This window comes from Vidua chalybeata, chromosome Z, assembly GCF_026979565.1.
Source record: "Vidua chalybeata isolate OUT-0048 chromosome Z, bVidCha1 merged haplotype, whole genome shotgun sequence".
Classification (NCBI taxonomy): Eukaryota; Metazoa; Chordata; class Aves; order Passeriformes; family Viduidae; genus Vidua; species Vidua chalybeata.
Window position 1 is genome coordinate 22,855,151 of NC_071570.1, and position 24,867 is coordinate 22,880,017.

The following is a 24,867-nucleotide window of genomic DNA, read 5'->3' on the forward strand; positions in this document are numbered from 1 at the left end:
GTAGATTTGATTCTTGTATGGGCCATTCCTTGAGAGTCAGACTTGATGATCCTTATATGTCTCTTCCAACTCAGAATATTCTGTGATTCTGTAATTCTAGCGCTTATTTGTATCACTGTTTTAAAGGCCAACTGACAGAGCAAAATTTCTGACTCAATATTTTTAAGTAAGTAAATTTAGTTTCTTTGGATTTCAAAACCAGACTGTAATTATGGATGACGATGTCACGAACACGTTCTGACACATGGTGAAAGGCAGAGAAAGAAGCGTTAAGTAACAAAGGCATTTTTAATTATTTTCCTTGTTGATTTACATGTATTGCCTAGATGCATCACCCCCGAGTGAACCTACCAGAGCCTGTGTGTCTATTCATATGGGATGGGTTTCTTCAAATTTCTTGAGATAGTTTCTATAGCCGAAGAGGGGGCGAAAGGGAAGGGAGGAAGAGGGGGCGGGACCCAGGACAGGCTCCTCCCGGGGGCGGCCCTCCTCATCCTCACCCGATTCTCCCGGCTCGCCGGCATCCTCCGTCTCGTGTCTTCTGCTCTGCAGGGCGCGATGGGGTTCATCTTCTCGAAGGCCATGAACGACAGCCTGAAAGGGCAACAGGAGTTTATGCGGCTCCAGGTAACAGAGAGGCCGGCGGCGGTGCGGAGGAAGCCTGCCCACGGCTGGACTGCAGCTTCACCTGCTGAGCTTTGCTGTCCTCCCAGGGTTAAAGGTGCTCCATTTACGTGCTACGCCAGTTCCTGTGTGGTCACCTAGTGCAGCAGGTTCAGGTGTGTAAAGCACCTGTTCTCTGTGTCAAAGGACTTCCTCAACAGTCTGTCTTAACAAATTGTAGAAGTGGAAACTATTATTAAAGTAGCCAGACCCTAAAAACAGTTTTGGAAACCTACTTTGAAAAGTACATTTATGCTGAAGTTGAGCTGTGTTACTGAGCTGTAATACTGCAGTGTTAAGAAACATGTATATGTTAAAGGAAATCTGTTATAATGGAGTTGCTAAAACATGGATCTTATACTCTTAAAATATATGAGTTAAATATATTTCAACTCTCACACCATTAAAAAAATCTTTTAAATAGTTCTTTTTTTAAGTTCAATCTGCAGCTGATTTTTTTCTAGAAACCTCAGACTAGAACATGGGGTTGTTTTATTCCCTGTCATAAAATAAGAAAATAACAGCAGAGAAAAAGGAAAAACAGTTTGATTAGGGTTCAGAAAGTTGTGCTGAACAGACCTACAGTATAGCATTCGCTCTCTGATTTGTTGTTAAAGATCTTGTAACTTACTCATCTATATGCCAAGTGCTGGAATGCAATCTGAAGGGTTTAGCTGGAGTTGGTTCCTTTAGTTTTGCATTTAAATTGAACACAGGTAAAATTTTTAGAATGTTTAAAATAGTGATGGATGAACTTCCAATTTACTAAATCGCCAGGAGATGGTATATTCTAGTTTATAAAGCAGTGTGCAAATAGTGGGTTTTGTAGGATCACAAGTAAACTCTGAAGGTGACCTTGGATATGTGTCTAAGAAAAAGAAAGATTGCATAAGGAAAGATGATATAATAAAACAGTGGATAACTCTTAAGTGTTCAAAGAAGAGCAACCTTTTGCATGACTTGTAGACATCATTTTCTGTCTGTGCTGTGTTACATGTTTCTTAGACACAACCACAAGTTTTGTGTACAAATTTTTTTTTCCTCCTGTACAGACGTGCTACTCCCACCCTCAAGGTTTTTGGAAATCCAAATAACAGGAAAGTTTTCAGTTTAACAGATTGATAGTGAAATTACAGATGAAGCTTGCTTCACAAACTGCTTCTCTGTTGGGTAAGTAAAGTTGAGGAAAGAGTTTGAATTCAAGCTAACATTTATAGGTAGCTGCAGACTTTGAATGCCAGTCTTTGCCTTGGCTAGTTCTAGCTCAAATGCACAGGCATTTATAAAAAACAAACTTTGAAGGCAAAATGCCTTCAAAATTACAAAAATGCCCTATCAAAATTACATATAAAATTTTTGCAAGTTTTTCTTCAGGAACTTCCCCTTCACTGTATTTCTTCTTTTTGACAATAGGTGGCCTGCATTGTATTTCTTCTTTTTGATAGTAGTTATGGTAAGAATAGTACATTTCTTTCTAGCACTACAAACACCTGATCATATCTGATTCCTACTGTGTTTGCAGACACACCTGCCATGTTAGAAAAGCCCCATCTTTTGAAAACACATGAAGTGTACAGTTGAATCAGGTGTAAAAGATTCAATGAGGGCAGGGAAGAGAACTAAATTTTATGTCATTAGGGGATGGAAGAATGTAGCTGTGCTTCAAACTTGGGAAGAGTGTAGGGAAGAGGGAAAACTGCATTTGTCTTTTCCATATATGACTAAAATCTGTGACCTGGAGTTTACTGCTAGACTTTGAGGCTATTTGTAGAAAATGGTATAATCTAATTTATTTAGATAAAATTGTAACTAGAAATATTTGGAGAAGTTAGGTCATGCTAGGACCAGAATAAAATAGCTTAACTTAAAGCATTTATATATTCTTGTGGTGAAATACTGGGACTTGGATGCTATCAGTTCACCCATCTTTCTCTGAAAACCATCATATTCATTAATAAAATAGAAGCTTACACTTGAAGCAATATGATGTACTTACTATAAGATATTCAAAAGTATAGATTTGTTTTAAATTTAAATTGACCCCAAAACAACATGTAGGATCAAAACTTCTTGGAGCTTTTAATAGCTTCTTAATATTCTTAAACTGTCCCATGATTAAGATGTTAAAGGAATAGGGTAAAATGGTCACTCCAAGCCAATTGTTGTGGATCAAGAAGTCATCAAAATTGTTTCACCCAGAATGCTTTCCCTACTAGCAGTGATGGTGTGAGAGTGCATAGAATTTAACTAGTTACTCTTTGAGTAGACCTGGAATGAAATACAGTAGGTATTGATGAGACAGTCAGAACCTGTAAAGCTTCTTCTGCTCCTTGCAGATGAAAAAGTGTCATAACATTACTGTAAAGTGCTTGGAACAAGATTTTTGTGCTATTAATTTCTGTGACTGAACACTTTTTTTTAAAGTAAAAAATCCCAAATAGGTGTATGCTGTCCTCTGAACAGACAAAATACAAAGCTCTTTAGTGATTGACTTATTTCATATGGAAGATTGTAGGTTGGAAAGAGAGAGTTGCAAAAATAAGAAGGCAATAACATGATAGAAGTTGGTAAAGACCCCTACAAATCACAAACTTTGGTGCTTGCTAAAGCTTAGTCAGTTTTAGAGTCATTCTGGTATGTCCTGGACAGCCAAACCAGCTTGACTACTTTAGCATAAGACAATATTAAAAGATGTTGTGCATGGGTTTTTTCTTTATACCTTTCTTGGGATAACTCTGCAAAGAAGGGATTGCAGCCTTGTAAATTGTATCTTAATGATTTTTTGAAGAACAATAAAAACTCAACTGTTTGCCTTGATGTTGAAGGACTTGCTAGTTGTTTGTATTGTCTTTGTGTGGCTCCAGAATGAAATACCAATCTGTGTCAAGTGGAGACTGTGGTAGAAGTTTGTTGAGGCTTCATTTTTATCGTGAGCCTGCTCCTTAAAGTGTGATTTGCAAATTTATTTTCAAACACTTAAATATCTTATATCTACAGCTCAGGACTAGTATATGGCCTTGCAGAGTGCTTTTAGTGAGGCTGAATAGGCGAGAGGAGGTCTCTGCTCCAGGCCACAGAGCAGTTATAGCAGAATTTTTTTTTTTTTTTTTTTTTTTTGAGCTCTGAGTGTCATCTTAACATGATTAAATGTGTAAAATGCATATATATACTTTAGTCAAAGTGCTATGTTTTGTACTTTCTGTTCTTGTGAGGCTTTTATTCCTTGTCCTTTCTTTAGCATCCCAAATGTATACCTTAAGAAAGCTATTGCAATTAAGAAAGCCATTTTAAGATGTACAAGGCAGCCTGGAAAAACATACATATCTGAAAGTGGCAAGTAAGGATGCAGAAATATTTGTGGCTGATTATGCTTTCTTCAATATGGATCAGAACACTTTAAATATTTCTTATTAATATTTCTAGACAGTGACCTTACTGTCTAGAACCAGGTGTCATTCTATGTTGCCCTGATTTTTAAAAGTGTTAAGTTTTCTTTTATAGTTCTTTTGGAAGTTTTAAAGTTCTCATAAAACTTCCTTAGCCTTCTGATAATGTTTACGTATTTGAGAGTCAGAGTTCCCACACAATTTCATGTATAAATAGAATAGTTTACCTATTTCTCTGTGAGTGGAGAGAAATGATTGATTGATCTTTGGACCAGTGTGGTTGGAGAGGTGCTAATTCCATCCTCCAATCCACGGTCACCTTTAGAATTCTATAAATACCAGATATTTGAATAAAACTAGGTGTTTTCTCTTTTAAACTTACCAAGCTTCTGTGTACTCATTTTGTGTCCAATAACGACAAAGAACCCTGGCAGGTTGTTTTTTTGGTAAGAAATTGTCTGAGTTCATATACTGTGAAGATATATTAAAGATACTTCCTAAAGACTTTATTGTGATGAGAGAGACTTTTGGTTGGTTAGTGCATAATACAAGTACATTGTCTTCAAATAATATTTAAAATACAAAAATAATCTTGTATACTCTGTGTAGTCTTATTTAAAATTATAAGAAGAAAAATCATGGTAGAAGATCACAGCACAGTACAGATTAAAATTTTAATTTACTGCTAATGAATTTGATTCTAGAATTGCATAAAGCAGAGCTTAATAACTTTGCATCTCAGAGTAGTATATTTGCAGTGATATGTAAAAGGCATTCTAAGCACAATTTAAAAGGCTTTTAATTTAGGGACTACACATAGAAAAGCCTAAGTTATCCTGCCAAATTTTAGCCAGATCTCCTAATATATATATAGAGGAATCCAAAATGCATTCTTTAGTTTTGAACAGAGCCCCACCAAGTCAGTATTATGCCATTCCCATCTCTGACACCCCACTCCACTCCACCAGTTATTTTTATAGAGGTAACACTGCTTTTGGCTCTAAAAAGTTGCTTTTCCTTTCTTTCCTTGGGAAATGCTACTCAGGGGAAACCGATAAATATCGCAGTTTTCCTGTATGTAACATGTCTGCACTTCTTGAAAGGTAACCCTTCAGAGGAGAAAGCTGAGATTTTTTTTTTTTAATATCAGGGATTTTGATTATTTTTCCAGTGATATTATAAGAGTTGAATTACATGGAGATATCTTGATGTGTATAGGAATAATACTGCATAGTAAGCAGTGGTTTCTAGACCATACAACTAAAAAAATTAATTCCTAGTAGCATTTAAAATAATTTATGACTGTTTTCAGGTATATCTCATTGTATAAGTGTTCAATTACTTAATTAGGAGATTTTTTTTTCATTGGAACTCCACAAATAATTGGTGATACACTGAGTCCTTTATTAACTGACCTTTTTTACTCTCTCGTATTAGCTTCATCATTAATAATGAGATCTGCATTGAAGACTACTGTGTAATTTTGTTGTATCACTCTTTTCTCTATTATGAGATGGTAGATGGAAAGGCATGGATGGAAAGACTGATTTGTTTTAATATCTTTATGTATAACAATCAGATCTAAGGTTTAAGGGCATCTCTTGATGTTGTCAAGCCATTGAAGTTTTCACTTAGATGCATTTCTGGGAAAACTTTACAAAAAAAGCAGTGAGGAGAGAAGCACTGATTCAGAGTCAGAGAATGGAAGAGACAATTGTGTTGCATAAAGGCCTGCCTAGAGAAATGAATTAAATAGGGTAGTAAATAGAACACAAAGGATTCTCTAAGCTATTGCAGAGCACTTTACTCTGGTTTTGAAAAAAAAAGCCCCAGACTCCAGAAAATGAAAAACCTCTGTTTTCTCTAAATGAAAAAATTAATCACATTCTGCCATCCTAAAAAAAGGTGTTTCTACTAGAGCGGCACAATAGGAGCATTTTGCTGTTGCAGTAGATATTTAATAAAGAAGCCTAGAATGTATGTAGTCCTTGCAGAAGCTTTTATGAGACAGTGTGCTGGGATTTTCTGCAGTGTTTCTGGTTCTGGAGAAAGGAAGCCTGTACATGCTCAAGTACAGATGTACACAGCCTGAGAAACAAGCACGAAGAACAAGAGCTGCCTCTAGTCACAGTACTGCAACGTCATGGTAATAACTGAGATATGGTAGGACAGCTCATGCAACTTGAAATCTCTAACAGAGAGGTACTAGCTCTTCACAGAAGACAGGAAGGAAAGACAGGAAGTAGTGATGCCCATGATGAGAAGGTGCAGCTTGTGAGTTAAGGTCAAAGGAGAGCACAAAACATGACACTGTGGAGGGAGCATGCTGCAGGTCACCAATCTGAGTGAAAAAATACATGAGGAAACATCAAGCTGTTCTTTTAAACAACTGAAGAAAGTCTGTGGATTACTAACTGATTCTCATGAGACTATAGTCTCCCTAAAATCTGCTGAAAGTGCCATAAATAGGAAGACATAAACAATTGAGTACATTTCTGCAAAATGTTAGGAATAACTGCTTGATACATGTACTAGATGGGCCATCCAAGGGCCATCATGCAGAGCTGAATTTGTTATTTGTGCAAGGGGTAATGGGTATACATTGAAACTGGGTATGGGGAGCAGTGCAGACTGAGTGTAAGGAGAAACCTTTTCCCCTGCAAGGCCAATCCAGCAGTGGAGCAGAGGCTCAGTGATGCTTCCATCCTTGAAGGTTTTCAAGTCCTGGCAGGATAAAAGCCCTCAGCAGCCTGGTCTCCTGGTCTGATCACATAGCTGTTCTGAGCAAGATTGCTGAGGTTGAATCCAAGTGATTTTATGATTCTCTAATGCCCATAAAAGCAGGCTATGGCTCACTGTATTTTGTGGATCCTGTGAGGGAGGATTTTCTTACCTCTCTTTCTTCCCAGACTGAGAATTATGAGCAGTTACTGCTTGATGTCTGCACTTGTACTGAGCACCACATGGACAGCAGAAATCTGTTGAAACAGGATGTGACTTGGTCTAACTTTTAACTGACATCTGTCAGACTTTAGAAGTATGTTAAGTGATAATGATACAGAAATAACATCACAAGGGATGGAGAAAGGAATTAGGAATTAAAACCTCTGTGTGCTCTGCCTGTCAGAGTGCAAAAACAAAGCAAAAAATCTTGTTTGTGGGAATAAGTTATCTGAAAAAGAATTGTTCAATCTCCTGTATATTTTGGAAGTTTTGTAATATATATTATATATTATGTATTTTATAATATATATATTATACATATATTATATATGTATATTACCACTACACTTTTTGTAGAATTACATATCCAGCATTAGCACATACATAAGTCAGTTGAAATCAGATATTTCAGTACTAGGTTATAACCATTATTTAAGCAAAACACATTAAAAAGGTATTGCTTTGAGATTACAGCAGATTGGATCTGCCAGTCTTTCAGTGTCAGACTGGAGGATTGAAATTCTTGAGTAGTGTAACTTTTAAGAATAATTTATACAGGAGGAGCCAAGAATCGCTGAAACTGCTGGTAACTAAAGAAAGTAGTTAGTGCTTAGGGCATGTCATTGTTTTACTGTTTTTGGGGGGTTGCAGTCAGAGTGATTTGGAGGGTTTTTCTAGTGGACTTTTGGGGTTTTTTTTCCTTCCCAGCAGGAGGATTTCTTATCAGACAAAAAGATAGTCTTCTCAGTGGGAAAGCATCATTGCTTTCAGGAGTCAAATACAGTCCCCCAAATTAGTCTTTGATGGGAGCCACTAAACTTGTAAGAAAATAAACATGCTAGAAAAATAATATACTTCTGACAGATCTTGTATTTACCAATAATAAAAGTGTTTTATTATAACCTGTCTACAGCATGAATCTCTGGATAGTCTCAATCCCAGTCTGCTGCCATCCCTCCTCTCTTCCTATTTTATTATGTTAGACTCTAAAGTGCATTCTTTTCCCCAGGTAATATTGGATAGCCAGGAAACAGCCATAGATCTGCTTTCACAGCAGTTAGTCTTTGAGAGTTTGTAGACTTGCTCCCTGTATGCACCCTGTGTGGGCATGGAAAAGATTCTATACTCCTTGGTTAAAAAAGAACAGGATCAAAAAAACCAAGATCAAGTAAATCTAGAAAAGTAAGGGCTTATTTTTCTGTGTTTTGACAGTGCAGTGGTAGTACTTTTTTTTCTTTTTTCCCTGAAAATCCATGGCAATCTTTCCTTGGTTTTTAAAATATTTTCTTTCTTTTGTGGTCCCTAACATAATCTAGGTTTATTTTGAGTCATGATAAAACTATACTATCCTATTTAAATTAGGTCCAGATGGTGGTATGGAAAATCCTCTATAGTTCTTTATCTCAGTGGATACTTTTATACTTATTTCTTTTTTTTTTTTTTTTTTTTTTTTTTTTTTTTTCCCCATTCTGTTTCATGGTCTTTCCCTGCCCCCCACCCCCCCCAACCCTGCTTTCTTTTAACAGCTTCTTTTGAAGTTTTGGCAGTGATGCAAATTAATAAAGGAAATAAAAACTAAAGGCATTTCTTCCTCAATTAGTTAAAATTGTGGATTAAGTGGGTAGATAGTATAAAACATTGCTAGGGAAACTCATCCTCTAGTTCAGTAAGCCACAGTCTGCTTTTTCATAGATACAAATTATACAACATTTTCTTCTGTAAGCGAAATTTTCTTTTGACACAATATGGAAATGCCAAACGTATTTATCTCTTGCAGAAAAAAACCATCTTATTTAGTTCACTCAAATTATAAATCATAAGATTTCCACTTCTGAAAATGAGATTCAAGTGTTCTATGTTTTCATCTGTTCTTCAGCTCTTGCCTGTGGAGAAACATGTATGCATTGTACACTGTGTGCACAAGCTATGTCACTTGCATTTACCAATCAGAATGAAGTGAAACTTCTGGTGAGTGTTTGCTATATCTACAAATGGCAGTAAAGCTCTCTGTTTTGTAAGAAAATGCTTCAGTATATTATTTCATCATATATACTAAAGTGATATTAATGTGATGTTAATGTGATATTAATATCATTAGAATGTAATTTAATGTTACAAAAGGTGTGTGACAAAAGTATCTGGTTTTGGAGAAAAGTATCAAAAACTCACTGAAAGCATAGATAAATGCAACTTAATATCATATATTTTCTTTCCTCTACACTGTCAGCTCTCGGTTAGAGGCAGACCATAGCATGATTACTTTACCTTCCTGACAGGATTGTATTGCCTTAAGAGGTTTGCTTTGAATGGCAATAAATTAAAGTAACAAGGCAGTTTTCTTTTCATGTTTAACAATTTGTCCTTAAATCTGAAATGAAAGTATAGAAGTACCCTGTAGATGCTTATTACTTGACCATATCATTTGACTAAATTGTATCAATTTTTTCTCTGAAATAAAGACATAAAAACAATTTTAAAATATAGACCTATTATAAGAGATGGAGCAGGACTACATTTCAGTTTATATCCAGACACTCATGTGTATCTCAAAACAAGATGTTGTAACTTCAGTTATACAGCTGTTTATTACTGGTGTTTGCTTTTCACCTCAATGTCTTTTTGAAAATGTACAAAGTTGTAACATTTGTGTTTGCCCAGTAAGAAATAAGTTTGAACCTTCCAGCAGGAGTTTTAAGTTTGTTTCTTATTGGATTCTGTTTGATAATCTAGGTAACCCTCTAGTGGTTTTTGAAGTTCTTACTTCTTAAGAAACTTCTAGTGAAGTTGCTATGGTAATATGTGAGTAAAAGAGACAATATGTATAGTAAAAGAGACAACTGAAGCTTTTAAAACATATCTTCAAGTGAAAAATGAGATTACACATTTAGCAGAGATAAACTACAAGCACTATTTGTATCTGCATATTTAAGAAGATAATGTTTCTGTATAAATGTACACCTTCCTTAAGTTATTGGTTTTGTGATATTTGAACTGAATCATGGATTCTACACGTAGCACTTTGCTGGACTTCCTTTACTACAGATACTGATAATTTTGTGAGTGAGAGATGAGGAAAACCTGATTTATTTATCAGACACCTCATAGGTCTCCTCTGATCTCCTCTCCTCAGTTAGTTTTAAATTCCTTAGAATTAAAAATATATTAGGAATGTGCAAATAATATTAAGATAGGTCAGTAGAGGTTTTATTAGAAACTAGACACTGGACCACATTCTTAAAGACAAATGCAAAATGTTAATGGAAATTGGATGAGGAAAAACCAAAATTTTTAAAAAACAAAAACATTAAGATCTTTTTGATACCTAGTAGGCTCAGTCTTAGTACTCCATCTTAAACAGGTACAAGGAATTCATAGAATCATAGAATATGCTGAGTGAAATGGACCCATCAGGATCATCATGTACAACTCCTGGCCCTGCACCTCATAAGCCTATTTTTTGTTCTTGCATATGTCCTGGTCCTTTATTCTGGGATTCTTCTTGAGTAATGAGCTATAGGTAGGAATGAAAAAGAGAGTATGAGTAAGGGCAGGGGGGAGATAACATCTCCTTCATTTAAAGAGGATTATATTTACAAATACAATTTTGGGGTTCTGTTTTTTGGTTGGTTTTTTTTTTTCTCCTTAGTAAATTCAACTAAAGCATTACTCAGTCAAAATGCTATAAATTATTTAACAGTTGATCTTAAAATGAAGTGGTGCTTGAAATGCATATGTGTGCTATGCTTTGACTCTTGGCAGGAAAAATGGCTACTGTTAAAATGCCAGCAAGTTTCTAAACAAGAAAATTTTTTTCCTGCTTCTTCACTTCCATTGATAAAAAAAGGAAAGTACTGACCCAGGTTTCTGCAGTTCTTCCTGTGCCTAATAAAACTTTTTGTGATGACATTTTTCCATCTACAGATTTGTCACCTTATCTTTGTTAGTAAAAGATCAACCACCTCTATCATGATACCTGAAAAATTTAATTTCTCTTAATGTCTCAGACACTGAGTCATTTTCTTCAGAGTCTTGTAAATCACTAACCTGCTCCTCCACAAAGTTTTCAGTGAAATTTAGTCAAAAAGACTTTTTTTTAGTTCTATTAAAATGAAACCAATTGTTCCCATTCTTTCTCATGAAGTAAAATGTAAGCAAGTTTTGCCTTTCCAGATTACTACCATCTGTTTCCCTTTGGGGTGGGAAATAGCTAGATTTGTTTTCTATTGACAAGATACTAGTAGCGTTTACGACATCACTAATGCATTTGTCTTGAAGCCTTACATAAATCGTTTTGCCCCTTAGGTGATCTGGGCTTAATTCTGGGAAATAAATGCTCTCTGGTAACAATTCTATATCCTTATTAGTTTCTTCTCATCAAATGGAACAGAAGAAGATAAATGATACCTGTTCTGAGGAAGATTAGAACCATCTGTCTTGCAGGAAAAAAGCCAGTTTGGTTGGTATTAGCTGACAGATTGTATACTCTGCCTGATCACTGTAAAGAAACAAATGAAGTGGTTAACAAAGAGCAGATTTTAATAGCTATTTCTAATATGTAATGACTACCAGCAACAGATGCAAAACAGACTGGTTGCTGCACACTAGTAGTGAGACAAATATTAATTAAATTTATTCAGTTGAATCAATTATACCAGCATTTTTGGGGGGGAATATCTGTGACTAGTACATATCATTGTGAATATAGCTTGCAAATTTTGTCTTGCTTGGAGGTGCACCTCCAGCTTACCTTTATATGTTTAGTCTCAATTTGTTGGAGGAATTTAACTGACTTCAAAGAAAAAATGCCTTCTATGCTGCTTCCTGTGACACAACAAATTTTCCATAATTCCTTTCCTCTTAGTAGAGCAAACCCATCATTTTAGTCTTTCATTAAGTCCACTGAAGTAAAATTTAGTCTTTTACTTGCTTTCTATGAAATACTATTTCCTGAATGTTAAGTTTGCGGGGGGTGGGGGAAAGCTCTTATTCAGTTATTAGTCAGATATTGAAATGACTTGATATTGTAACATTAACTTTGTTTTATATGTCTTGATCTATTTTACTGTTCCTTGAACATTGATACCTGCTTTTTACATAACTAGCTATTCAATGACTTTTGTTTGTCTCTATAAAGCTTATACCTCTTATAAAGAAGTATAAAACTTCTGAGAATTCTGAATGCTGGTAACAGTACCTTAAAACTTCACTTACTTTTGTTGTTAAGATTATTAAATGGAGGTGGTGGATGCCCTTCTGCACTCTGCTGCATGTTTGTTGCCTAAAAGCCACACAGAAGAAAAATAAGAGTGCTGGGTTACTGCCAACAAATTTTACCTTCATTCTTTGCCCATTAGATTGAGTCTATCCTTTGTGCAGCACAAAATCTCACATGGATTTAAGGGCTTTTGATATTATTTCTTCTTTATAAAGAGTGCAATTTCAGTACCTTATTGACAACAAAAGGAATATAAAGGATTTGGTGCTAATAACACCAAGGTCATGGGTTCCATCCATGACCATGCAGTTAAGGGTAGGAACTCAGTCCTAGTGGGTCCTTTCCAGCTCAGAATATTTTGTGATTCTGTGTGACTTTTTTTCAGTGAAGTTTGCATTCTGGCTTGTGGCTAATATTGTGAGACCCTTTTCTTTTTCTGATAACCCTTTGCTTGTAAATTATTTGTAATCTGTCTTTGCATGGGGAAGCTTTAAAAATTAAATTTTCTTTTTAAAGTGCAGTTTCTTGCAGTGCTAATAATTTTAATTGCTCTGTGGCTTAAAATGGAGGTGTAGAGATAGATATCACTATTCTATTTTTCATTTATTTTTGCCAAAGAACCATTTGCAGCAGCTTCTTGTTCTACCTACTGATTGGAAAGAAGGACACTGAGGATAAGTCACATGAGCTTTTAAACTTTCATCTGCCAATAAAATGCCACATGTATACTATCTACACACTAACTTTCATACATGTTTTGGAAGGGATTGGCAGATTTTTTTAATGTGTGATTGTCACATTTTTTTTGAATATAAGTCTTATTTTTTATTGCAGCTCTGAGTCCTCAGAAGCTAAAAGTTAGTACTTTTTAAAAGAATGCTTTCAGAGTGTCTGTAAGTGAAAAATAAGAAAAACTGTAAGTTAAAATAACCTATTATGGCAGAGCAGCCATGGCCTGTAACAGATGTATTAACCTGTTACAAAACTGGAGAGCTCTTTTACATGAGTGTAAGGGTATCCCAAAAGCTTCTTCAAGTTTCAGTTTTCTTAGATTTATATACTGGATTTCAGAACTTAAGCAGAGATAGTGTCTATTTGATTATTTCTTATAAGGTAGTTAATTCCTTTCCTGTCCAAATATCTGATTACCAGTACATCAGTATAATTATGTCTTAATGATAGTGACATGAAATATGTTCTCTATAGGTTTATTGCCATGACTGCTCTCAAGCTGTTTGTCCAGCCCAATATTTTAGACAGGTTGAGTAAAAGAGCATATCTCCCAGGAGAGCCATTAAGCATATTGGGTTGCAAATTGCCTCTTTAATGAGGGGTGATTACTGTGTCTTCCTCTGCATAGACACACAGACTCACACAAAATATACCATTGAAACTATGTTTAATACATGTGGGCAGTGAAGAAGAGAGCATTTTGCACTGGCTCTGCTTTTCATTTCTATTGAGTATTTGTGCACCACCTTCCATCCCATTTGGGGATACAAAATCAAAGTAGCATCCATTCCATCTACAACATCTGAATATGGAAGAGAGAAAACAAGCTAAGAGTCTAAAGTATGAGAAACTTCTAGTCTAGTGAAGATGTGACTTGTAATCCAGAGAGGGTTTTTTCTGCAAGTTATCAAAGTCGATTAAATTATTTCAGATGAGAATTTTCTCCCGCTGGATTTTAATCAATGAAATGATGGTATAAATGCTCTTTTGTGTGGTTTGACATCACTGTGGCAGTCTGAATAATAATCAGTAGAAATGATAAGGATCGTTACCACTGACTAGTTTATTAGCATTATCAGTTTCACAGTAACTGACCTTTTCCCTCTGTGCCTCACTTCTCTTCATCTGTCATGATTCATTTTGTAACATTGATTTCCTTTTACTCTAACAGTTTCTGTGTGGCAGACTTCAAAATCCCAATCAGCCTTTACAGTTGCTTACACAGTGTTGAGAAACTACTAGCTGTATTTAAAATGGGAAAGTTATTTCTAATTGGGTCCTCTTGAGAGTGTTATAAAATTTAAAATGTCACTTGCTGCTAGTACCCATTTATTTTGAAATACTGTACTTAATTTTTTAAATTATGCAATCAATTTTTTTTTGCCAATATAGAAGTTGCTATTGTGACTTCTTTATTATTATATTAACCGTGTCTATAAAATCATGGTCTGATTGTTACAGGATACAAGTAATTAAAAAGCATGCTTGGATGTGCACCCATGCATCCACATTACAGCTTCAGCTCTCTTGTGCTATGCACAGCAACCTGGCTAGGAAAATTACAGTATCTCTCTTCCTCCTCTTCTAAAGCTACACTTCAGATCCTTTATCTGTAGTTTTTAGTGCAAGTATAGTCACATAAATAATTCCTATTGAAGTTTTTATGGCTATGTAGATGGGCCATTTGTGTACTTAAAATGAAGTAGAATTTGTTCCCTAAGACATGGCACTTGTATGGTGAATGGTTGTTCACCTGATATCTGTGATGTGCACCTGAGGCTTGTTTTCTCAATAATCAGCTTCTCCCATCAGTAAGGCTTTTCTAAATAAACTACTGCCTATCTCTTCTAAGTCTGAATGACATACTTTTTTTTGTCTTATTACCTATAAAATTTTATAAAATGTTTTTCAGTAAAAATTAATACCTACTGTTCTTAATTCTTACTTCTGTTCTGCCATAATGAGAAAAGAAGTAATTTTAAAAATTATTGTAAAGTAAGTCCTAAGACAATAGGACTTCGTGTTTTTCATAAAATCTGCATGTTAATAGATCAAAAGTCTTTCACTATCCCAGTGTGGCTGACATTTTCAATAGGACACATGCAGAGGAAAATAAGACACAATTACTAGGAAATTAACAGCTGAAAATGGGATATTGATTTGAACTGCAGTCAAACATGGTTTGGTTTTCTTTCATCTAATTTCAAGCAGTTTTTTGTGGTAGACTCCTGAGTATTTTCCTAAATACATATGTTTTCAAATCTTGACTGCCTTAAGGTCAACTTCAAGTTTTCAATGACCAAAATATCCTGATGTGCTGGCGTTAAACTGATGAAAAACTAGTTCTTGGTAGATCTTAAGGCATAAAACCACATAGGTTCAAAGGGGTTTTGGAGCACGTGTTCATGTATTGCTACTAAGTTTTCTCTCTATAAATTATGACTAAATAAAAATTGCTTTACAGATCTCTGCATCAGTACTGTAGCTTACTTAGGATGCCCAAACTCATCTCAGGGCTTTCTTGGTGCTACATTGTAAGTTTATGGACAAAATAGGTCTTGTAAACTATTCATCGTAATATCATAAAACTTCAATAAAAGTAAGAATTAAATTATTCTTTTAGCCAAATGTCACTTGACCTGCTTTTTACTGCCTTCTGTGAATTAGTATTCCTCTGAAACCATTGTTTCTTGGCTGTCACATTTCGCCATGTACAAAGAGAATGTTCATCTCTAAGATTCATAATTCTAAAACTTCCCTCCAACACATCTTTTTTTTAAGAAATTAATTTAAGTACAGTATTGTGTTTCATCTGGTTTAAATTTTACATCTACGTAGAAGAAGTTTGCTCAAAGAAAAGGGATTACAGGCATTTTTCTATGCATTGCATTGTACCACTTATTTTTTGATGGAGAAAGTTGAGGATTGTTTCTCTCAAGTGAAAGAAAAAACATCTAGTTAGAAAAGAATATGAAAAATGTTTGATAATGTTATCTGGCTGCTGTCTATAATATAGAAAACAAATGGTTTTCAACTATAGTAGGTTATTTATATTAACTACTTGTAGATATACATGGAAGTACCCTTGGGCTTCTGTAAATTGATATGACAGTCTCCTACAGCATGGTATTTGTTTAAATTTATTGTTTGTGATTTATCTTTTCTTTTAGCACTTGGGTTTCAAAGAGCTGTCAAAGTATAACCAGTGTGAGGGGTTTTTTTGTTGGGGTTTTTCAGGTTTGGTGGTTTGTTTTGTTGTGGGTTTTTTTTTTTTGTGTTTTGTTTTGGTTTGGTTTTGTTTTGGGTTTTTTTGGGTTTTTTTTGTTTTTGTTTTTGTGGTTTTTTGGGGTTTTTTGTTTGTTTGTTTTGTTTTGGGTTTTTGTTTGTTTGTTTGGGGTTTTTTGTGTGTATTTATTTTTAAAGAAATCATGTTGGGATCCTTTAGTTTACTTTTGTAAGTTTGAACTTACAGCCTTCTTTTTATGCTATACTTACTTCTTTCTAAACACTGGGCATGTTAAACTGTCTGGTTTTCTTTTTCTCCATTGTTCCCTTTTAGCAAGACCTACATTTCATCAGCACATCCTTGTCCCACTTCCTTACCATGTGCTTCTTCAAATTGAAGCTCATTTAGGGTAATGGTGTGCATCTTGGAAGCACAGGCCCTTATCTGTGCTGACAGGCAAACAAAGGACCCCTTAATATTTTTCACATATGTGGAAACTACATCTATAATCACACTGAAGATGAAAATAAAGTCATTAAATGGATATTACATGTCATTATTTTATCCTATCACGTCAGCCCTCAGCAATTTACCAGGCTCAGGATATTTGGGACCAAAATGGGTGTAATTAATGGGCAGCGTACTTGTTTATTTTAGAATTTCCAACTGTCTTGTAGGTAACAAAATAAAATCTAATTATTTTGATATTTTATTAAGTGGTTTGTCAGCCATTATATAATTACTTCTTCTGAAAAAAAAGAAAACCAAAACAAAGCAATCTGAAAATTATGGCTATCAGAAAGGCAAAGCCTGTTGATATTTTTTGTGAGAACGACAATTGCAATGTAAGTCTTGAGGAAAGAGAAACAGATGAAATAGTACTGTGAGACTATAGTGAATGTTGTTTTTCCTGCTGTGTACAATTATATGTAATTAGATCTGTCCTTTTTTCATTATGCTGTCTCAAAATTATTTCTACCTATCTAGATACTGAATGAACTTGTAAATAAGATAGCAAGATCAACATAGTCTGAAGAAATAATTAGTAACAATTTAACAGAAATTGTTCTGTTCAGGCTAAATCAATAGTAATGGAGGTGAATAAATGGGTGGAAACCTTAAGTAATTACAAATCCTTTAAATTATTCTTGAATTAGAAAGCAGGAGAAAAGAACATATTTAATTACTTTTAGAGATTCAATAGAAGAGAACTTTCTGAATTCAGTCTTTGTTCTTTCTTCCCTAGAATACACTCATTTAAGCAGCTGGTATGCTGTTTCCTGTACCTTGTTGAACTTCTCATCCAACTTGGTTAGCTAGCCTAGACATACAAACCCACGTGTTCAATTTTTTCCCCACAAGATGAGTTATAAACATTGCTGCGAAGAAGACTTCTTGTTCTGTTAACTAACTTCTCCACTTTGATTTCAGACTGCTTATTTTTGGCACAATTATTATTTTTTCATCACTCTAAAAAGGATTTTTTTTGTGTGTTCTGTATAGTTGAGAGGAATTTTTGAGAAATACTGAATTTACCTTACTTAATGAAAATGTACCAGTAGGTTTAGATGAGACATGTAATTAAAAAAAAATAATAATCTGCTTTTTTATTCTTCTGTACCATAAAAAGTTCTTCCTGGAGGTGTGAATATATTGACTAGATTGTACTTTTTTACTGTTTTTAATTTTAGTTACAGAAGTATTTCCTTATGACTATATATTCATTATCTATAAAAGATCTGTTGTCTTCACAGTGCTTTTCTGTATTTGCAACTGTGGTATTGCAGAAGAGTTATTAGCTTTATGATGCATCATGAGGATGAGGAAATCCTCAAAGGGCAAAGAGGTGTCAAAATTGACTCTAAAATTATTACAACTAAATTAGAATTAAGCAGAATGAATTGGGGAAGCAGGTACTGTATGAATCACCATGGAAATGCGAAGGTCAGAGAATCTTAATCTAGAGAGTCTTGCTGAGACTTGGGTCCCACTCAAAACCTAACACTTCAGTTTTGGTTGTCTGGACCTTGAGAAGCACAATTAGAAAGATTCTGCATAAAAGCATTTGCTAATTGACCTAAATGTTTTTTGGTAGAAACTGTTACTGAAGAAGGCCATTCTCAATAAAAGCCATGAAAGATTGCCTTCTTAGTTAGTGTTTTGGATTTATAGACCACTGACAGATTGAGTCAATCTTCAAAATAAATGGATGACTTAATTTTGTTTAACCAGCCTCTCTTCTTTAGCTGGAAAGCAACTAGTGCTGCAGAACCTGATGAGAGAGAGACAAACAGCCATGCAGATTGCTTGAACATGAGAATTTCTCAAATATTTTGGGACATTTTTTGGACTTGTTGCTGTAGTTTTAAGAACTGGGTATGAAGTTTATTCCCTAACAGAAAATATATTACATTATATATTTCTATTTTGCTGGGTCTTGGTTTTGCATTAAAAGTAGTTATTTTTATCCAGTAGTTGCTCAGAGATTGATCAAATGACAAATGGACTCTGAATTCTGTCTGCTTTGAATGTGTTCTGGTTATGTCTGTACTGCAGATTTATTTAAAAGCAGAGACATGAGCTGACAATAAAATGGCAATAAAATATCGGAAGTACAAAAAGTCCAGTACAAAATAAAAGTTGTGTGTGGAAGAGGAGAGAGTATTTAAATGCCATGCTATTTTCTTGTCTGTACTGAGATTTAATGTTAGTGAGTTGCACATCCTCCATCTGGATTTTTTTAATGCAGTGAACAAGTGGACATATTCTCAAGTCTACTCAGTTAAATTTGAATCAACTGACCCAATGGAAAAAGAAACCTGGCTAATAAAGCTATATTGCATAGGGAAAAACTTGCCCTGCAGTCCTTTTGGTTGATAATATTTTCTTGGGCTGTAACATGTTTAGAGGAAACTAGAAAATATTTGTGGTTCATATATAGTGAAGATTAAATGCACCTTATGCATTATGGGTTCTCTGTAGCATTTGGAAACGAACACAGAATCCACATTGTTACATGTTGCTGCTGGGTATATGGCACTGCACATGCATGCTAAATGAGTTAGATTATCCCATATTTGTTAGGTATTTTCAAAAATTACTACTGCATTTTTAAAATACTCTTGGGTTGAGAAAAAAGGCAACCAGAAGACAAATGTTTCTGAGGAAATAAAGACTTGCTCTATTAGAGATTAAAGATTTTTAGAAGGATACACAAGACAGTCAAGGTCAGCCTAAAGTAACAGTGCTCATGTGCTGAATAGCCTAAATATTTTTTTCTTTCTTCTGGCACAGAGCAATAAAAGGGAAGAACCCAGCAGTTTTACTGCCAATACTTCCCTTAAGCTTTGTATTTTCCTATCATTATGATATGGGCTATGGGACACTATTGCAAAGGATTAAAGGTATGTAACTCTGTTCTGTTCTCACAGAGAACCAAGCTTCAGATAACCTGTTATGTTTTTTTTTTTAATGTCTGGGAGAAAACTTGTAATAGATATTTGATGGGTTTTTGACAGATATAATATTATGTCTAATTTTTTTCCTTCTGTTGAAGTCAGGTATTTTGCTAGTCAAGGGTACTTACTATACTTCTACAGCATTTCTTTTCAGTTGTTGTAATTTTCTCTTCTTGTTTTTAAAATATTTGAATGCTAAGGTTATAAACACAGTTGATGTAAGAACTGAATATTTGGGAGAAATGACAGATATAGTGATTTACTTCTATATTCTACTCCGCTGCTATTTTTCTGGGGAAAGGGCTAGGGATAATGAAAGGAATACAGATATGAATCATGGCCTTACATCTTGATGACCAAACACGGTCATCAGGTGATGATCTTACTGCAGTGTCCTCCTGAGACTGAAGAAAGATAAGTCCTGGAAAGTGGGGTCTTGCCTCGTAGTTGTCCCTTGTCTATGTGATTAAATGATATACATTGTGTTGAAGTTTAGATGCATTTATGTTATCTCTGATTCCTAGTGAAGGAGACTGGCTCAGTGAGTGTTGACTGTAAGTGAAAACAGCATCAGGCCATGGCTTGTCACCTTCACAAATTAACTTAGTTAACTAGCTTGGTTGTCTTGTCTGCACAACCATATTGAAACAAAATAAAAATCTGTTCCAGCACTTAGTCTTTAGTCTCCAGATCTAACACTTAGGTTTCCTAACTCTGTATGCTTCACTGAAAATAGTGGTAGGTTAATTAGACAAAATCTGCTGTAATTCCTGCTGCATGCAGGTGCAAATACATTTAGGTGATGCAGGATTGTATACCTGTGAACATTTCCCCAACAGCATTAAACAAACTTCTCTGGATTTTAATATGAAGAGTCACTTAAGCATAGGGAAGAAAGGGTAGTTCTTGGAAATCAAAGTGTTGAAAAGGACATTAGTACACACAGAGCAGAATTAGTACTTGGAATTTAGGATTTATATATAATGTGTTTACTGTGTACCACGTGGTCCTGTATAGGTTGAAGAGGGGCAACGTGGTATCCTATTGCTTTCCAAATAGGAAAAGTCGTCTTCAGCACTTCAGATCCATTAGAAGAACTTCAGCAGTATGCAAGGCTTGTGAAAATGTTTTGCAGAAAAGAAACTGTGGAACCAAATAGAAAATAAAATTTTCTTTTAGAAACATCAAGTTTCTAACATCAAGTTTCATCAACTAGAAACATCAAGTGAGGTTTCCTAGTATCATGGCATGGTTGAGGTTGAAAGGAATCTCTGAAGGTTGTCTGGTCCAAGCCCCCTGCTCAGACAGGATCATCCATAGCCAATTGCCCAGGAAAATGTCCAAAAGGCTTTTGAATATATCCAGGGATGCATATTTCACAAACTTAGTACAAATAGAGTACAGATGGGAAGGTGCAGGAAAATAATAACTCCTGTGGAAATTTACATGTAATTCAGATCACTTCTGGAAAGGGAATCTGTACTTATACTGAAGATCTAAAACTATTAGGGAATGACAAACTGCCTTGCAAGAGAAAAAAAGTGATTAATTTGTTTAGCTTTGTAAAAAGATGTGAGAGATTTGGGTCTACAAATCCTACTTACAGGATAAGATAAAGGAAAGTAAGAGAAGGAAATTAAACTCATTACCAATATCAGCACTGGATTAAAAGGAAGTCGAATAGCCTGGATGAATCTGGTCTGGAAGTCAGGTTCAGGAGTTCATTTTTATTTTATGGTTAAAATTACATAGTTGAAGAGAAGGTTTTATGACACAATTGACCTGCAGCCACAATGCTTATTCTCAATACTCAACTGATCCCTGTGTTCACTCCCATACCTTTGCAACCATTTCTCTGCTTGTCTATTTATACTGTTGGTGCATGGCATGCTTAATCTCTCTGGTGTAATAATGAATATATGCACCATTCCCTTTACTGTTCTTTCTTTAAATGGTCTCTTTCTTCCAGCGTATGCCTATCATCAACCTCATAGCTAATTCCCTCTCCTAAGATAATCTGCAATTATTTCTGTGCTGCATGGCAAACCTTGTATCTGAACTAACTTAATCACATAACATCTGCATCTGCTGCCTTTCATCCTTTGGCATCATTTTATACCCCTGAAAGGTTTCATTATTTCTCTTTCATTAGGCATTTTGTTTCTGATCTTGCTTACAGTTAATTTTTTCTTCTGTCTCTAGCCTACTTGACCAAAAATTATCTCATTATTTTAGTATTCTTCCACACTGAAATATTGGAAGGGTATTTTTTCCTGCTTTATAGCTTGGGCTAATTAAAACCCAAAACTGAAGACATAGGGGGAAATACCTGTTTTGAGTTCTGCTTGTGCAGAAAAGCCCTAAGTTTCCAGGACTGTGTATCACAACCTAATCTTTTGGGTATGTCAGGGTTACAGAACAACTGTCAAACTATCTTTTCTAAACCTCTGAGGACACAAAGAATTAACCTGCTGTCTGTGATCTTGGCCTTGGTGTTTTGTTTTTCCTCCTAGTCCAGGCATACACTGCTGATGTTTTCCACACAAATTATTAGAGGAGGGGATGGATTTTATGGCCAGCCTCTAATTGCACAGAACTTCTCCACTAAGCAATGGAGCTCTGGCTACCTTTTCTGAGATTTAGATAGCTGAGTCCTTGTGTCCTGAGCAGTCAGTGGGGCAATATCCTCTAGTACATGTGAGGGACAGGCATAGAGATTTGTCTATCTACAAATCTCTGTCCCCAAGATCTCTTGCTATTTCATAATCAGATGCTATATGCAACTGATTGACATTGTGGGAGTGGTAACCAGTGTTGGATATTACTGATGGGCCCAGGCACTCTAATACTATAAAACTTAGAGCTGGAAGATTTCAGCACTCAGACCTGTTTTATAGAATGACCATAATCCTGACTGCATTGCAATATTTAGTCAGGCTGATCACACATAAATACAGTTTCAAACCACTGCTATAAGAATCATAAAGCTGGGACTTAAGACATGGATAAACAAGATTGTTGGTGTTGTGCCAAATGGCATCAGCCAAAACAAATGCATTCTTTGCCTAATCTTCATCTCTTCTTATATCTCAATCAGACCACCACAACCTATGTAAGATGTTCAGTCTGTATCTTTGTTTTTTGGATTCTCTGTCCTAGATGTTTTCATTCCAGCCTTACCCAGAGCATTCTGCACTCTACAACTTTTCCCTGCTATGCTTTGTGTTTAGGTAACTGTCTTAGCAAAGCTTTTTGTGAGCAGTGGGCTTTGAGCAATGCTTCTTCAAGTCCTGTGCTGCCCACATTCTGACACCTTTTAGGCTAGTCTTGAGGCATGAAGAAAGATTGTGCCCAAATATGGTACATCTGTGATACTGTGTACAAGTTTACTTGTTAAAGCTTATGTACACCTTCATGTGAATGTCTGATCCACTTTCTTCTCAGATTCCTAATTACCCCACCAGTCCAAAGTTCCTCAGAGATGCTGGTATATTGACCAGCTTATTTATAAAATACATAGCTATGACTTGCTATTTTGCTAATGTGGTCCGAACAAGAATGGTTAAATCAGTTTCTTAAGCTTTTTCCCTTCTTTGCCTTCTAGCTGTAAAACTGAGAAAACGGCCCCCTTTTTGCTTTAATTTTCTTTTTTTTTTTTTTACTGTTTTTTTTCCTTTTTTAATTTTTTTTAAGGTGAAGCAGAGAACATAAACATACTTGACACACAGAGCACTTTGCTGGAATTGCCTAAAGGACCTCCCACATTTAAAGATTTGTAGAAAATCAGACTATCTCAGAGCAATTTCTTCATTGAAAAATAGGAAGATGGTATTAAAGCCACATATCTGAAATGTGATTGTAATACTGCATTTTAACATAATTAAATCATTTAAAAATTGATAAGATTATGAGCTCTTATAAAATCAAAATTTAATGGATTTTTAAAAAATAGAACTTTCTAAAGCAATTGGTTTCATATTATATGTATCTCTTAAAAATATTCATTATTCTGTAGTATATTTTCCTTGTTTATAATGAAATATTGAATTTGCATTATCTATTCAGAGACTGACAATAACTTTCACCTGTATTTAAAAAGTCTGGTATTGACCAAATTCAATATAACCAATAAGGATATGTTAATTGGTAGTTATAAGTTTGTATAAATATATAAATTATATAAATAAATATATACAATTTTCAAATACATTTCAGGATACACAGCTCAATTTGAAGTCAGGAGCAGGCAGTTAGTTTCTTTGAAAAATAAGACACTTTTAATTTGCTGTTCTTTAGGCAGTGAACTCACCATCTCTGCTTCAAGTTCTGGAATAAACAGCTTTTATCAGAAGTAGGTTCAGAAGTAAACACATAACTTGCTAACTGTGTGTTTTACTCTTAGGGAAAACTGTGTTAAAGTATGAGCAGAGATAGCTTCTGAAAAAGAGGAAACAAATTATGTAGCTATTTCCTGAATCTTTTTCATGCATGTTCAACATTCTGAAATTCAGGATAATTTGTTTTTTGATAATCGAAATCAGAGTTTCACTACTAAAATGAATATTAACTTAGGCTAACAGCAAGCAAAGATATTAATGTATGTTTTTGTAATGAGTAGATCCAAGTGGCCTTACAAGTACTGAAAAACTGAGTGATTTTTTGCATGCCTTTGCTCTAAGATGGTATATCCCAAGAATATAGTTTTAGTATACTTTAATGTTCTGATGTCACACTTGGAAAAATTGTTTCTGTATTGGAAATCTTGTTTAGAAACAGATTATTTTGTGTTTTGGATGGAAATTCTTCTAGCATTAATCTAATTGTGGAATGAAAAACAAACACTCAAAAAGCATCCAAAAATGAATTAAGCCAGAGTCTATACTGACAATTTGTTGAATTAAAAATTAAATTTCAGCTGGAGATAATGCCCCATATATGATTTTGAAGTCTACTTAACTAAACTTAGAATATTGTTACAATAAGATGGGCAAAAATATAATGAAACAAAAGTTTCTCAGTGCAGAAGAAATTAATAGCACAGTTTCCACAGTTTGACTTCTGAAAGTGCATTAACTTCTGCAGTCACTTCTGTAATTGGTTCTGTCCCCTTCATGTTAACAGTGCTTACAGTCAGTAACTGATCTCAAATGTGACGTGTTTTACTGGTCAGTGTAATAAAATGAATACAAGTACTCCACCTTCTTCTTTTGCTTTGAATAACAGAGCATTTACTATCTTTCTTCC

General features: G+C 34.9%; 1 protein-coding gene across 1 annotated transcript; it reads left to right on the top strand.

The window, feature by feature from the left end:
* Positions 1 to 558: 558 nt before the first annotated feature.
* Positions 559 to 23,444, top strand: PLGRKT (plasminogen receptor with a C-terminal lysine). Its single transcript, XM_053932378.1, is given in 5 exon segments — positions 559 to 627; positions 1,338 to 1,346; positions 18,420 to 18,541; positions 19,460 to 19,569; positions 23,317 to 23,444. Coding segments are annotated over 5 exon segments (438 nt in total).
* The last annotated feature ends 1,423 nt before the right edge of the window (positions 23,445 to 24,867 follow it).